The sequence below is a fragment of the Nicotiana tomentosiformis genome, chromosome 7 (genome assembly GCF_000390325.3).
Source record: "Nicotiana tomentosiformis chromosome 7, ASM39032v3, whole genome shotgun sequence".
NCBI classification, from domain to species: domain Eukaryota; kingdom Viridiplantae; phylum Streptophyta; class Magnoliopsida; order Solanales; family Solanaceae; genus Nicotiana; species Nicotiana tomentosiformis.
The window spans coordinates 53,644,201-53,661,966 of record NC_090818.1 but is presented as its reverse complement, the minus strand read 5'-3'; the positions used below and the strand labels follow the sequence as shown (position 1 = coordinate 53,661,966).

General features: G+C 35.0%; 1 protein-coding gene across 1 annotated transcript; it reads right to left on the bottom strand.

Moving 5' to 3' along the window:
* Positions 1 to 533: 533 nt before the first annotated feature.
* On the bottom strand, positions 534 to 11,720 carry LOC104113804 (probable galactinol--sucrose galactosyltransferase 1). The gene is made up of 13 exons (XM_070181541.1): positions 11,221 to 11,720; positions 4,207 to 4,457; positions 4,002 to 4,092; positions 3,452 to 3,500; positions 3,267 to 3,358; positions 3,075 to 3,182; positions 2,828 to 2,962; positions 2,330 to 2,740; positions 2,013 to 2,154; positions 1,836 to 1,903; positions 1,611 to 1,745; positions 1,302 to 1,519; positions 534 to 1,180 (listed from the first exon to the last, which is right to left on the bottom strand). The coding sequence occupies exons 1-13, from the start codon at positions 11,409 to 11,411 to the stop codon at positions 804 to 806; spliced, it is 2,268 nt and encodes a 755-aa protein (XP_070037642.1). The 5' UTR covers positions 11,412 to 11,720; the 3' UTR covers positions 534 to 803.
* Between the last annotated feature and the right edge of the window lie 6,046 nt (positions 11,721 to 17,766).

The window sequence follows — 17,766 nt, the reverse complement described above, 5'->3', positions numbered from 1 at the left end:
GTAATATTCACAATGTTACCATAAAGAATACAGAATTTGAATTAAAGTTACTATATTCGCCCTTACTTCTAGCTCTGCCCCGGTATTCGGTCAAGATTCTATGCTAGTGTCACTTTTTTGTTTTTCGAAGGTTCTTTTATGGGCATGCCTCATTTTTTTCTTTCCTTGTAGAAGTGGATGTCAGCATCAACACACACTTGAAGACTGTCAACTGTAAGTGATCATGAAAGCTTTCAGAGGCAACGATATTTTTGAATCTTGAAAGTTGGCTTGTGGACTAAACTCCTCAAGTCAAGCCCAAAAAGTAAACACCAGTTATTGCACCATTTGAAATTGCATCCCTGGCCATGGCATCACTTCCTCATGGTGAAAATTTATATATCTTTCCATGTATTCACTAGAGATCACTAAATATTTATCTTGTACGTTAAAGCCAGCTGAAGAATGTTGCATTATCACCCCTTAAATTCAAATGGACATGTTTGAACTAGTAACATGCAAGATGAGCAGCGCACTTAGATGCTTTTGATCAATAGAACAAGAAAAGAAGGAAATAAATATTATGAAGAGCATCTATTTCCAAGGCTCGGATAACTAAGATACAGGACCAATAGATCATCATTATGCTATGGGAATTTCCAGCAGATTGATCAAACATGGTGCAAAGCTACAACATCAGGACCTCAACGACAGATATCGCCCCTAAATTCAAAATATGAGTAACTGGAAAAGAGAGACTCAGTTTACAAGTCTTCACCTCATCCAATGATTAGTCATACATCACAATGATCATCTCGCACTTTTCATACTTCAACCCTTACGTCCCAAGCGTATAACTCTTTGTCAGGAACTCTAAGAGCCAGAGTGACTAATCCAGAGGATTTTTCATAATCAAACTGTACTTCTTTATCGTCCACTTGTATTCTTTTAGGCTTCACAGGTGAATAGGCTCCAAACATGCCACATCCGCGAACCTTCATAGAGATTATTCCACTTCCCTCTGTTTCATACTTCAACTCTTTGATTGCTCCTCCTGAATTGAACATACTTACAAGTCCAATCGGAGCAAATTTAGATCCGGTTGACATTTCCTTGATTGGAACCACCGTAAAGACTTCATATTCTCTCGCCTTAAGAGTAATTGGAAAAGATGCATTTTTAGGAAGATGGACCAAGTCTCCTGCAGTGGGTAATACAATCAATCAGGTCAACAAAATGCACTTTTCCTCTAGATGAAAGCAGTAAGCATAATAAAAGAAAATGGTATTATTAGAAAACAAATTTAGAAAAAAGGTTCATACTGTGGAGATGAGAATAGAGAATGGCATCCCCAGTCCATGCATCATGAGCAATCCTAGGTAAGTAGTCGACATCATTAGCACGGACAATCCCAGTTATCGTCTCTGGTTGATAATCGTGGATTAGATTCTTCTTGCCGACCTTACACCACCCAGCTCCTTGACAGTTAAACACACCAACTACTCCATTGAAATCATTCAGATTCCAAATCTTCAATAGACTGCACACATAAGGAAAACAAATACAGTACAAACTATATCACTGTTGAAAAAGATGTTTTTTTTGGAAGAAGACTGGGGTCAAGCAAACACCTTATCCCATCTCTTGCTGGATCAGAAAACAAGCAGTCTCTAGTTGGCCTTCCAGGAAGTTTGGCGCGTAATATGGAACCATCTGGAAGTACAAGCTTCTTTAAAAGATTAAAATCGTGCTGTCCAGGCTTGTCACTGCATGGCAATAGGCAGCCATGAGAAAATACTAACCAAAAGTTAACTGTTTACCAAATAACTAAACCATTTATAAGGGTATAAGCAGACCTGACATAAATAGCACAGCCTCCAACAGCCCGCGCTGCTCCATGGTATTCAGCCATTGGGTGCACACTCTTAACATATTAAGACAAAGTTAATAAAGAATTTTAGTCAGTTGAGCTTTTTTAGGGGAAGTTGGGAAGTATATACACTAAGGAACCAAAAATCATGTCATCAACTCACATGAAACATGTCCCAATCAGGCTGCATGAACTCCCCAAGGAAAATAGTATTATAAGCCACTGATGCTATGTGAATTGTGTGTGATGCAGGATCTCTCGGCCAGAAATCATCTGAAGCTCTAATAACAGCTGAGCGTTTCGCACTACACAATACAAGAGAAACAAAACCAAATCAGAATTTCGCAAAAGTGTCTATTCACAATAAGTACCCGTTTCTTAGAACAACTAGTCCAGCTTCAATTTTATAAGCTATATATATATATATATATATATGAGAGAGAGAGAGAGAGAGAGAGAGAGAGAGAGAGAGACAATTACCTGAACAAATTATCAGTACTATGGCTCATGCATGAAATAATTCCATTATCAGGAAAGTTTTGAGCAATAGATGCCTCTAATGCTTGATGATACTTTCTTGCAAGTTTTACTCTTCCACCATGACCTGCTCCAAGTGTTTCAAGGATGTTCTGAACATCTACTTTAACCCCGTCTATACCGGCAGAAGCAAGGTATGAGTGCAGTTCATTATAGAAATTATAGACTTTCTCAGGGTTCACTAGACCAAGACCATTCTTTGTCAAGCTATCCAAAGCATCATCAGGTTCTTGTGACTCAACCCCAGGGGATGAAACTGGGAAAGATAACTTGGATTCATAGTGATCCATCTCAGGGACCCCAGGTTTCACACCGCCCCAGTAACCGGCGAGCGCATGCCACACGTACACATACCTAAAGTACAAAGGTTGAGATAAGGAAACAGAAAAGCAGATAACTAAAAGGCCAGGACCTAAAAGTTGACGATATTGAAGAGCATACTTTAAATTGTGTTGGTCTTTGATATTGGTAACAACATGCCGTAGTCCCATTGCAGGATCATTAACCCTATGTCCTTCCTTTCCATCTTTTTGAAACTTGTGGTTCTCTTTGATATGAGTTAGCCTGTTAGCAAAGCTGAACGAGCCAAAGAACGAGCAGAACATTTAGCCAGTGGAAAGCAGCTCCTCAATCAAAAACTGAGAAAGAATAGAATGACGATGATATTAAATTGGTTCGATCTACTCACTTTGCATGGTTATCAGCAATGGATTCAATACTATTGGGATCCACACCCACTGATTGCCATCCATCATCAATGAGTACAAACTTTGGAGGAATACCTCCTTTCTCCAAGCTGCAAAAGCCATAAAAGTTTAAGCACTATATGCAAAACAAGAATTTAGATTCATAGGCAGTATCTAAAGATTAAAGTTGTGACCTCTCTAATCCTTGCTTCACTCCCTCGGCAGTAACAGTAGTATAGAAAGCATCCCATGTACACCATCCAAACCAGTTCAACATGTCTGGCATCTGAACCATGACAAAAACATGCCTTCATATATATCCAGAAGAAGTAATGATGCCAATAATACTTGCAGCAGTCCAAAGACATTCAAACTGTACCTTCTTTCTATCACGGTGGCAAAATGTCTGCAAATGCCTCTCCACCGTCCTGTGTTGACAAAGTATTTCAACCATCAACTCCGATTCAATTAGGTAATGTCTATAACAGACTCATACATATAAAATCTCAAGTGGAAAGCCCAAGCTTTCATACGTTGTGCCATTATTACTGCAAACTTCAATTCGTGCATCCCACATAAATAAATTTTGATGAATACTTGGTAAAAAAAGCATATAAATATCAAATTTAGATATTTATACCCTGTCGAGTTAAGGGACCGTGGCATATATATCTGTACTAGATTCCATTTGGGTAGAGATGAAAATAGCACTATGTCGGCCAAAGGTTCTATCCATCTGCTCTTTCTCAAGACATTTCTTTAGCAAAGCCCCCTTTTATCAGTTACAACCATAAAAGACATGTTGACAGATATAAGTTAAAACCAAACAGTACTACTGCCAATATATGCAAATCTATATGAGAGGACAATGGATGGAACATTCGAATAAGGAAACTTCAAGAATAAAAACAATCGAAGAAAGGACATACTTGACTGCATTAGTGATGACATCAAAAGGGTCCGGGCCACCTGCTACGAAAACCAAATGGCTTCCTTCAAAATCTTGCACAGCAGGATCTCCTGCAATCAACCATTACCATTAGCATCATTGAGAATTGCTAAAGACCATTCCACAAAACCCAAAACACATTAATAGAGATCATCCCAAAAAAGAAAAGATCAAAATACTCATACCACTTTCCAGGCATATTTCTAACTCGTCGTTTGAGTTCCCTTGAAGAACAGCCCTAAAATCTCCCTCCAGAATAGGCAAGAATACAACATACAATGCTGAATTTTTGCGGTTGTCTTGATCAAAATTTGAACCATCATTTCCTTCCACAATCAAAAATTGGGTCTCAAATGGTATGTCTTGTCCGGATGTGCCCATCCTCTGTGTCATCCACCATAACTTGAATCGGAAAACACACATAAATCTCAATCCTCTGCAAACCGTAAGCAAGGATTCAACAAGTAAATAATTTTCTAGTTAATACCAAAAAGTAACTCAAAATCCAAAAAAAAAAAGGATGCAATCTTTACAACCAAAAATTGCAAATTTTACATAATAACTCCAAAGATTCTCAAAATTTAGATTCAAAATAGGGGAAGCCTTAATGAAATTAAAATATAAAAATCCTCCATAAACCATAGCTAATCATTCGATACGTAAATATTTTCTTTGTAAAAACCCAGATGAAAACTCAAACAGCAAAAATCAAAATGCAAGCATTGAAAAAAGAGGTGCAATCATGACAACAACAAAAAGATGCAATCTTTACAGCTAAAAAAATGCAAGCTTTACATAAGAACTCCAAACAATCTCACTACTTAGATTAAAAACAGGGTGGGATGCTTTAAATAACGTTAAAACTACTGCAATCCTGTGCAAATCATAAGCAAGCATTCAACACGTAAATATTTTGTTAGTCCCGCCAATATTGCTGTATTTGTAAATAATAATTCTGCAAAATATAAGTTATCGTAATGAAACAGTAATTAATTCGAGCCCACTGAATTCACAGTGTTTCCTTAAGGAATTTAATCCCCTCCTAGTACCCAAGGTTATGGATTATTTCCTCCCAGGATAGAACGAATAACACACTGGTGTAGCGGTACTTCAAACCCCAGTGTTTCAGCGAACACAAAGTTCGGTAGCAAATCACACTTACAGTTGCTTTGTTTGAAGTTAAAACAATGCAGAACAAAGGAGTAGAAACTCAGAAAATCGTATGGAAATGCTGAGAGGAAGGAGTGCAATGTATAGCCAAAGTTGAGCGTTTTCAGTTTTGTTGGTGTTTTTTTTTTTTTTCGTTCGTGTCTTTCTTCAACAGCTGCTGCACATATATATAGCAGCCAGCTTTGAAGATGAACGACCCTCCATCCTCCATGGTGGAGCATGCACTAGCTTGTTTGTGGAGCAAGCACATTCATGGTGGGATGTGCAAGCAAGGATTAATCGCATCTGGATAAGTAGGTTTCCCTTTGAACTTTCCGTAGTAAACTTATGTCGGATATACTCGGTCAATCGGTAGATTTGATATCTTTGAACCGTCGATCTTTGGTGTATACCTAGACAACCATAAGTCACACAATCAACCCTTAACCGTCTTTGGTTCTCATTGTTGTGTTCGTTTCAGCCATGAACACCGCCTGGTTTCATAAGTGCGTAGAGAACTGGCCTTACAAAGTTCTCCTTGAAGCGGCTAACACTTCACACTTACATAGGTGATTCCTAAACGTGTCATCCTGTAGATACACTATTTGATATACCCCGTATCAAATTTAGAAATCATTAAAAAGCCTTAATGCTTTATCCTTGGTACTGAACATTGTCTCATCACGAGAACGGACTAAAATTTTATTTGACAATGTTGAACCGTCATTAATGACTTTGTTTGATCTCCTTGAACCTAGATCTTAGGATCTCCAGTCTTCTAGGTAGAGTTACCGCCACAATGACTTGTTCTCGGCCATAGCCCCATTCCCCTTGATGATTTCTCAACTACCTCTCTAGTTAGGCCTTTTGTAAGTGGATCCGACACATTATCACTTGACTTTACATAGTCAATCGTGATAATTCCTCTAGAGAGTAATTGCCTAACGATTTTATGTCTTCGTCGTATATGACGAGATTTACCGTTATACATAACGCTCCCAGCCCTTCCAATTGCCGCTTGACTATCACAATGTATGCATATTGGTGCCAACGGTTTGGGCCAAAATGGAATGTCTTCCAAGAAATTCCGGAGCCATTCAGCTTCTTCACCGGCTTTATCTAAGGCTATGAATTCAGCCTCCATTGTAGAGCGGGCAATACATGTTTGTTTGGACGACTTCCAAGATACCGCTCCTCCACCAATAGTGAATACATATTCACTCGTGGACTTAGAATCAGTTGAACCGGTGATCCAATTTGCATCACAGTATCCCTCAATCACCGCAGGGAATTTACTGTAGTGCAAGTCAAAGTTCTGGGTATGTTCTAAATATCCCAAAACTCGTTTCATTGCCATCCAATGAGATTGGCCTGGATTGCTCGTATATCGACTCAGTTTACTTATAGCACAAGCTATATCTGGTCGTGTACAATTCATGATATACATTAAGCATCCCAACACACGAGCATAATCCAATTGTGATATGCTTTGGCCTTTATTCTTTGCTAATGCAAGATTCATGTCAATTGGAGTCTTTGCAACTTTAAAGCCCAAGTGCTTGAATTTTTCAAGTACTGTCTTAATATAATGAGATTGTGACAATGCCAGACCTTGAGGAGTCTTATGGATCTTAATTCCCAGAATTAAATCAGCAACTCCCAAGTCTTTCATATCAAACTTGCTATTGAGCATACGCTTAGTAGCATTTATGTTGGCAATGTCATTACTCATTATCAGCATATCATCCACATATAGGCAAACAATGACTATGTGATTTGGAACATTTTTAATGTACACACATTTATCACATTCATTTATCTTAAAACCATTTGACAACATTGTTTGGTCAAATTTCGCATGCCATTGTTTGGGTGCTTGTTTTAGTCCGTAAAGAGACTTAACAAGTCTACATACCTTCTTTTCTTTACCTGGAACCACAAACCCTTCAGGTTGTTCCATGTAAATTTCTTCCTCCAACTCTCCATTTAAGAATGCCGTCTTAACATCCATTTGATGAATTTCAAGACCATACACTGCAGCTAATGCTACTAACATTCGTATGGACGTAATTCTTGTAACTGGAGAGTATGTATCAAAGTAGTCTAGACCTTCTCGTTGTCTATACCCTTTGACTACGAGTCTTGCCTTGAATTTATCAATAGTGCCATCATTTTTGATTTTTCTCTTAAAAATCCATTTAGAATCCAAAGATTTATTTCCAGGAGGAAGATCAACCAATTCCCATGTATGGTTGTTCAATATGGATTCTATTTCACTATTGACTGCCTCTTTCCAAAACAATGATTCCGAAGAAGTCATAGCTTCTTTAAATGTTTGAGGCTCATTCTCCAATAAGAAAGTCACAAAATCTGGTCCAAATGAAGTAGACGTTCTTTGACATTTACTACGTCTTGGATCCTCCTGATTATATGTACTTTCTTTTATTTCTTCCCGAGGTCGTTTAGGTCCTTCACCAAATGACTCACATTCCTTTTTATACGGATATATATTTTCAAAGAACTCAGCATTATCTGATTCTATAACCGTATTATTATGAATGTCGGGATTTTCTGATTTATGAACCAGAAATCGATATGCTTTACTATTTGTCGCATATCCTATGAAAACACAATCAACGGTTTTCGGTCCTATCTTTACCCTTTTGGGTTTAGGAACTTGCACTTTTGCCAAACACCCCCACACTTTAAAATAATTCAAGTTGGGCTTCCTTCCTTTCCATTTTTCATATGGAATGGATTGTGTTTTGCTATGGGGCACTCGATTTAATATTCGATTAGACGTAAGAATGGCTTTCCCCCACAAGTTCTGTGGCAAACCAGAACTTATCAACAACGCATTCATCATCTCCTTTAATGTGCGATTCTTTCTTTCCGCAATCCCATTAGATTGGGGCGTGTAAGGGGCTGTTGTTTGATGAATAATTCCATATTCTAAACATATTTCTTCAAAAGGAGATTCATATTCACCACCCCTATCACTTCTTATCATTTTTACTTTCTTATTAAGTTGCGTTTCAACTTCATTTTTGTATTGCCTGAATGCGTCTATTGCTTCATCTTTACTATTCAATAAGTAAACATAGCAATATCGAGTACCATCGTCAATAAAAATTATGAAATATTTCTTTCCACCGCGAGATGGACTTCATGTCACAAATATCTGTGTGATTTAAGTTTAAAGGATTTGAATTCCTTTCAACTGACTTATAAGGATTTTTAACATACTTAGATTCCACACATGTTTGACATTTTGATTTTTCGCATTCAAACTTAGGCAGTATTTCCAAGTTAATCATTTTCCGCAAGGTTTTATAATTGACATGACCCAAACGTACATGCCATAAATCATTTGACTCAAGTAAGTAAGAAGAAGCTGAAATATTATTATTATTTTCCACAACCATTACATTCAGATTGAAAAGGCCCTCGGTGAAGTAACATTTTCCTACAAATATTTCATTCTTACTTATGACAACCTTGTCGGACACAAAAACGCACTTAAAACCGTGCTTAACAAGAAGTCCAGTAGAGACTAAATTCTTTCTCATTTCGGGAACATGAAGGATATTGTTCAAAGTCATGACCTTGCCAGAAGTCATTTTCAGAAATATCTTCCCATATCCTTCAACTTTTGCTGTTGAAGCATTTCCCATATAAACTGTCTCTCCGGGTCCAGCAGGAGCATAAGTAGCAAAAGCTTCTCTAACTGCACAAACATGGCGAGTGGCTCCTGAATCAAACCACCACAGTTTAGGATTTCCCACCAAGTTACATTCAGAAAGCATGGCACACAAGTTATCAACATCATCATGGTTTACTACCATGTTTGCTTGACCCATTTTCCTGTCTTTCTTCGGAGCATGACACTCCGTAGATTTGTGTCCGTTTTTCCCACAGTTGTAGCAGTTTCTACTGAACCGCTTCTTGCTTGGGTTGTATTTCGGACCAGAAGCCTTCTTCCTCTTTTTGTTATCTTCAACAATATTTGCTCCCATTATTGTTGAATTTCCACGGCCTCTCCTTTCAGCAGCTTTATTGTCCTCTTCGATTCTCAACCGAACAATGAGATCTTCAAGGGACATTTCCTTTCGTTTGTGTTTCAAATAATTTTTGAAGTCCTTCCACAACGGAGGCAACTTCTCAATCATTGCTGCTACTTGGAATGCTTCATTGATGACAAGACCTTCAGCAAGTAGATCATGAATAATCACTTGCAATTCCTGGACTTGGGTAATAACAGACTTGCTATCTACCATTTTGTAGTCCAAAAATTTTGCGGCAACGAATTTCTTCATCCCGGCATCTTCAGTTTTATATTTTTTTTCAAGCGCATTCCACAATTCTTTTGACGTCTCCACCCCACTGTATACATTATACAGATTATCATCCAGTCCGCTAAGAATATAATTCTTGCATAAAAAATCAGAATGCTTCCACGCTTCAATCACGATAAAGCATTCATTCTCTGGAGTTTTATCTGGCAGATCAGGAACATCTTCCTTGATGAACTTCTGTAGACATAACGTAGTTAAGTAAAAGAACATCTTCTGCTGCCAGCGCTTGAAATCAATCCCGGAAAATTTTTCGAGTTTTTCTGCCGGTGCCAACGTCGGTGTTCGGCTTGTCGATGCGTTGACAGTCACCATCGGAACAGCTTGGTTTTCGCTTTCAGTCGTCATTTTTTCTGTTAAAAAAATAACACAAACAAACGTTTAATACACGTTTTCAAACTTGAGTAAAAATCACGTAGATTTTAATCTCCAACAAAACGCCACGAAGGCTTTACTCTCCAAAACGGGAGTACACAAAACAACAAAGGTTTTAGTTTGCAGAATAATAAGAATAACACAAATACAGAAATAAATATTAAATTCCTTAAGATTGTTAGTCCCGCCAATATTGCTGTATTTCTAAATAATAATTCTGCAAAATATAAGTTATCGTAATGAAACAGTAATTAATTCGAGCCCACTGAATTCACAGTGTTTCCTTAAGGAATTTAATCCCCTCCTAGTACCTAAGGTTATGGATTATTTCCTCCCAGGATAGAACGAATCACACACTGGTGTAGCGGTACTTCAAACCCCAGTGTTTCAGCGAACACAAAGTTCGGTAGCAAATCACACTTACAGTTGCTTTGTTTGAAGTTAAAACAATGCAGAACAAAGGAGTAGAAACTCAGAAAATCGTATGGAAATGCTGAGAGGAAGGAGTGCAATGTATAGCCAAAGTTGAGCGTTTTCAGTTTTGTTGGTGTTTTTTTTTTTCGTTCGTGTCTTTCTTCACCAGCTGCTGCACATATATATAGCAGCCAGCTTTGAAGATGAACGACCCTCCATCCTCCATGGTGGAGCATGAACTAGCTTGTTTGTGGAGCAAGCACATTCATGGTGGGAAGAGCATTAGGCGGCTGCTATTGCAGCTGGTGGTCAATACACGGATTGGAACATATCCGTTACAAATCCGAAGCCGAAGCCGAGCGACGACGGCGGCGCGAGGCTCGCTTTCTTCTTAACTCTTTAAGAGCTACAAAAAGAGCAATTATATATATACCCACCAAAAATCTTTTAGTCTTCCAATATGGGACAATGTCTCATTTCCAAGAGGGGGAAACTTAAAATTTTACTCAAAAATTTCATTTTCCATCCATTTCCCATTCACCCTCATTTTAAAAGACTATTTCATCTTAAATAACAAAAACCTCAGCATATTTTTCTCGTAAAAATCCACAAATAAAAAAAAAACCAAAATCAGAATGCAATCTTAAAAAAAAGTTGCTATCTTTACAACAAAAAAAAAAGATATGCAGTCTTTACATTAAAACTCCCAAAAAATCTCAACACTTAAAATAAAACAGAGGGAATGAAGCTAAAACATAAAAGCCGTCATCATAAATAAAAAAGAAACCACTTTGATTTATTAATGAAAATTCAAAATTTCAATCTGCGGCCCCAACAACGAAAAAAGAGGAGAAAACTTAAAACAAGCAGAGGAAAAAACTAAGAAGAAGAAGAAGAAGAAGAACATACTGGAGTTTGCCAACAGGGAAAACTCTGCGACTACCAATTTTATCGGAATGAACACCAAGGAATGCCCCATTAGTGAAAGCTTCACCTGTTGGCTGTGTTACAATTATGTTTTCATTAACATCTGCGAGAATGCTCTGTCCCAACACATTCAGCTTCCTTTCAGCTACACAAATTCCTGCTCCCACTGTCATCTTTCTTTGTCTTCCTATAACCCAAAAAAAAAAAAAATCTACAAACACCGCCCAACAAAAATCTGTCTTCCTAAACCAAGAAAATCTACAAAAAGTATGATCTTAGCTATATAAGACCAAAAAAAAAAAAAGAAAATCTCAAAAACCCCACATGAGAAAAGCAATGACAGGATTAAAACCTGTAGAGATTGATAAATATGTAAGATTTTTGAGAGTTGAGAGGGGTGTGTGTGTGTGGAGAAAGAGAAGGTTGAGAGGTTGAGAATTGGCCGGGGTTTGTGCTTTTTATACAGATTTTTTAGGCTACGGGAAAACCAAACCAATGTTGGTTCATTACAGAATTATGAGCTATTGCCAAATGGTAGGTGGGACCAGCTACACAGTTACCAATCCAATCTGGCTCTTTAATTATATTTTGCGTTTTTTCATTTGTTTTCTTGATCTTGTCAAAAAGAGTTGGCTCTTTTTTTCTTTCTATTTTCTACTCTCTCTATTTCTTTCTTTTTTCCTTTTTTTTATGGCGGGAAGCAACATAATGAACTGGAAATATCTTCCAGATAATTTAATTCATTTATTTTAGGTGATAATCCGATTATGTCATAAAGCATGTTTGATTTTCATGTGAAATTAGTTGGATTTTTTTTTTCTTTCTATTTTCTAGTCTCTCTCATAAAGCATGTTTGATTTAGAAAAGTGGGTTGCTCTAGTGGTGATCACACTCCACTTCCAACCAAGAGGTTGTGAGTTCGAGTCACCCCAATAGCAAGATGAGGAATTCTTGGAGGGAGGGAGCCGAAAGTCTATCGGAAATAGCCTCTCTACCCCAGGGTAGGGGTAAGGTCTGCGTACACACTACTCTCCCTAAACTCCACTAGTAAGATTATAATGGATTGTTGTTATTGTTGATTTTCATGTGAAATTATTTCTTTTTAGTCTATCCCAAGAAAATAATAGGAGTTTATATGAACTTATAGCCATAAAGAAACATATTTTAGACCAATATTTATTTATTTTTTTAAACTTCGTGTCTAGCCTAATAAGGAACGATGGTGAAGGGAGTAAAGTTTAATAAAGGTTATCCGCTATAGTAAAGTTTTTTTAATTAAAAAATCCGATGAATTACAAAATGTTTAAGGGAAAAATAAAGGCTATTATTTTTTTTCCAAGATGGGCCTTCGGAAAACAGTAGTATATGGAGTACTTTATAACCTTGTTAGCAAATTAACAAAAAAATGTATCTTTTAGGAAAGCAAAAGGATAGGTGTCCATTAATTCTTAATATAAAAGCTTGAATTTTAAATTGCTTTTACGTTTGAAAATTAGAACATTCTCACTATAAAAAAAATTGGAAAATCCTCAACCATCTAAGGTACTTCTAGTTCTATTATGCTATCTGCATTTTTCATTAATGGACTGGAAGAGGATCAATTCTCTTCTGGTTAGATACTGTTAACTTTCTAACCAGCTAATTAAATTGTAAAAGGCTACAAGCTAATTAGATTGTAAAAGGCTATAGTTAACTTATTTCTCATCTTTGTAAATACAAATTTTCATCTTTGTTGTTACTTTTGGGAGGCAATGTTATATAGTGAGTTATGTTGAAAGAAAAAATTCAAAATTAAACTTAACAAAATCTTATCAAAGGCTAGTAGTGTTTCAACAAAGATTAAAGGGGTTGATTATATCGTCAACATTAAATTGCATCTCACAAAATAAAAAGAATCAAAAAAGATATCTAAAACTATTAAACAAGTTTAAGACTTTTTATTATGGCTTGAACTTACGCCTCAAATACCATTGAGCCGCTTCTTGGTTGAATATGTAGCTTGAAATTCATATTCAATCAGTGTAATCCAAATGGATGAGAATAGGTTGTCTGATCAGTTGAACTGATATTTTCATAGGTTTATGTCTTTTTACTTAAATTTCCAAATATTATTACGATTTGACAAAATATGTGTGTGTGTTCAAGATAATTGTTTTCAGTTTTCGCCATGTCGCACTTTGATCTCATAAAAATCTTTTCTTTTCTGTTGCATGGTCGAATTTTTATATTTAAACAATCTTTTCTTATTTTAGCTTAAAATCTCAAATGGCACCATCTCTGTAATAGGTAAATGCCTCTTTTTTTTTTCCAGAGACTACCCATTGAATTTTCTGGTAGTAGAACCATATAATTTTCCTCTTATAAAATAAAATTTTACACCAAAATTTCAGTCTAATAGTATCGGTGAAAGTCTCTCACACAACAATTGTAGATATAATTCTCACAATTCTCTGATGTAATATATTAAGAAAATGTTAGACAAAAAAAAAAAGCAAAATAATCACATTTATTTGTTTGAGCCGACACAAAAACTAAAATTAAAACCAAATTTTCCAAAGATCAAACCCCTCTTTTATTTCAACAAAGGCAAGGGAATTCATTAATTTTTTTAAAAAAGCAAGGGAACTCCGTGCATCAATTACAAAGTGGAATTAACTTCTCACGAAAACAGATTAGATTTACAGCTTAATTTAAAAACATAAATTGAAGGTTTTAGAGCTTAATTTAAAGAGAGTAAATGTTGGCTCAACAAAAAATCATACACTATTTATAGATAGTAGTTAAGCTCTTCATTTAGTTAATTTATAATCAAACATTATGTCGCCAATTTGATTTAACAAAATGTATGTATTTGGTATTATTTCAAATTAATTTGAGGACCCTTTTTTTCAATCAATTACTGCTCAGAAAGGGCAGCTGAAAATATCAGGAGGAAGACAACAAATTGAATTAGCAATCACGAATCAGATAAAATATCTGCTGTCTTTTAGTTTTGGTAATTAAACAAAACGTGAAAAGTAGGAAAAAATATCACGGGGAATGCAACAAATTACAAAGTGTACGATGTTAATTATCATGCACTAAATTGGATTTTATGATTCTGTTTTTACTTTTAATTAATTCCAATCAAATCATATATATGTTCAAAGTAGCTGAAACGTAAATCGTAAAGACTTTCATATGACGTGTCCAAAAAATATATAAACGAAGAAATTGTGAAAGATAAGCAAATGCTGGAGACACATCAGCTTGATAAGTTTATGACATAAACACGTCATCAACGGCTCGGATCCTACTAGGATATAATGTACCCATCTCCCAAAGGTTACATCTTGTTAATAAATATCGTATATTTTAAAGTTTGACCATATGATGTCTGATTCTCAGTAATCTATTTAGCTCAAATTCCTGTCTAATAATTCCATTTCCACATCAGAAATAGTAGTATAATTATTACTGAATTCCTCCAAGCTAAGGCATATTTTAGTTCAAAACATGAAAGAGATTAGAAGAACTCTTGAGATAGCTTTTTTACACTAGTTCAATGTCAAATAAGACTAACTTTTCAAACATGCTAGTTTTATCTTCTAGTAGCGGGCACAACATGAAATTATATTTTCATTTTAGTTTTACACTTAATGAGTCGCTTGGAACATGTTATTCCAGGATTATAATGATGAGATTATACTATTGGAATTAAATAATAATAAAATTATTTAGTGAATATATTTTTATTCGATATTTGGTTCATTGGACTAAAAATGGGATATACATGATATAATATAAACATGTGTTTAGTTTATACTAAATAAGTTAGGATAAACTTTTATTTTTAAATATTAACCTTCGATTATTTAAGACTTTGGGGGAAGAGTCATGGAGAAGAGCATCTTTGTCATTTTAGTATTTATCCTGGAATTAATCAACCCCGGATTATTATCTCACCCTTAATGTGAGATTAATTAATCTTGAAATTGCTAATTTCGGATTCAAAAATTAGCAAGATAAAATAATGTTGCATTTAATCCGGAAATTATTATCCCTTATCCGACGTACCAGACGAAAGTATGTATCAATGTGAAAGCTCCCTTCTGATGTGTGTGTGTTATAAAGTGATTTTTAGAAAATGTTTTTTATTTTTCATTTGTATTGTTGGGTTAAATTATTGAGAAAATATCTTTCCACTAAAAGTATTTATGTCAACTAGATGCACGTCGTTTTCACTAGACCCAAATTTCCATCGATGACACACTTAAATTAATTAGGATTCTGATAAAACCAAATCTTGAAATATTAGAATTAACAAGTTCTTGGGTAGTGTGCATATTAGGGATGTACAAATGAAATCGATAAATCACAACAATCCGATAATTCGAGTCAAATCGAGATTAAAAAAATTGACTATGGCTTGGTGTTGGAAAAAAAAAATTGACCATATTTGATTTGGTTTGGTTTGGTTTTAACTAAAAAAAAGTCAAACCGAAACCAAACCAACCCGACATTATATGTATAGAAGTTTTAAATATATTTAATACATAAAAATATTTATGGTAGTGTAGTTTATAAATATTTCTTAAGCTTTTTCATAATTTTATCTTTTAACGTATTATTTCAAGGTTGGTCTTATAATTTTTAGATGCTCAAATAAGTTTTATAGCCCATAAATGTTAGTAACTCAAATAAATCCTAAACCAAAATCAAATCAATTCTAATACTAATAAAAGACATTCAATTCAATTGTACTTTGAATAATAATAGTGTTGGATATCTATTTTTTAGTTTTTCCATGGTTTAGATAAAATGTATAACTTATTTTTCTTTTAGTGGTTAGTCATGTAAATAATAGTACTTATTTGTCATAATTTTAAATTATGTTTGTTTTCATTATTGCTTATTAATAATATTTATTTTATGCGATTTTATTATCTTTATTGTTTAATATTTTAGTACAATGCCATGACCCATCTCATATTTATGTTATTTTATTGAAAAATACCTATATAATTTTGTCTTACTAGCATTAAAGAAATTTTTGGAGCACAAATTTTACGTTTTGTGCTATGAAGACTTTATGGAGAAAAAAATCCAAAAAATTTTGAAAACTCGAAAAACCCGAGATTAAAAAATCCGACTTTTATTGATTTGGTATGGTATGTTATTTTGATTTAATAATCTGATACAATTGGTTTGGTTTTGTAATTAAAAAATATGAACCAATCGGACTTATTTACACCCATATGATGAAGTGAATAACAATCATTCTCCAATTATTGCTCTGATCTCTCTCTCCTTTCTTATTTTTCCTTCGCTTTTCATCAATCAGAAAATGAGATCGGTAATATCTCTCTCCACTTTAAAGAAGACAAACGTATACTAATAATATTGTTGAACCAATCTCCTCCATTATTTGTTTTTCGCATATGGCTAAGGGCCCATAATTTTGTTAGAAAGACAAATGCAATCATGTTACGTGAACGTCTAGTAATTGCAAAACTTTCGTGTTCATGACCATTACTATAGTCAACGATCTCGAGCATTTCGTTTTTTGCATTTTGCAATATACGCAATTTGATTATGTTTTACCAAGACAAGTTTGAATTTTTTTTCTACAATGTTTCTGCTTTGCGTAATTGCGTTGCTCAGAAACTAAAGTGTTAGGATCGGGAATTTAGGTAGTGCGGAATTTAGCCAAACAATAATATAATGATAATAACAAAGACAATGGAAGTTGATAACAACGACAATTAAATCATATAAAGAAGACACAAATTTAACGTGATTCGGTCACAACTCACAAGTGACCTACGTCCACAAGCGGAGAGAAGCAATTTCACTATACCAATAAGAGTATAAAAGAGAGTACAAAATTAGAGTAAACACTATAATTAATCCCAAATACCCTAAGAGAATAACCTCACAAGATCACTCCAAAGAAAGGGTTCACACAAGTGCTTCCCAACACTAACTCTCATACAAAATACTCTTAATAAAAGAGGAAAGGAAGAAACAAGAAATGAAGACTCAAGTCTTGTTGGTGTGTCTAAAATGAACTAATGGCATTCCCTTTTATAGGCAAAAAAGTCTTGGCCTCTTAGGTGCAAAAGAAGAGATACAACTTGTGTAAATGATGCCCACCACACAATGCAATATTTTTGGGTCCCAAAAAATATTGCCAACAAAGTCTAGTAATATCACTATCTATCTGTTCTTTTGATTTTAAGATAGATTTAATATCCTTATAAGAGATATTATCCTTTGCATAAAGGATAGTATCTCTTATATGCTTAAAAGATGGGGGTACAGAATAAAGTAGTAACACGGCTTGATCCTAATCTTTAATTTCAGCATCTATATTACTCAAATCCATAAGAATGGAATCAAAGATGTCAAGATGAGAGAGAATAGAGGTACCTTCACCCATACGAATTGTATAAAGCTTCTCCTTTAGGTAAAGTCTATTTTCCACCGTCCTCTTCATATATAAAGTTTTTAATTTTTCCCGCATGCATTTAGCTGTGGTTTCTATAG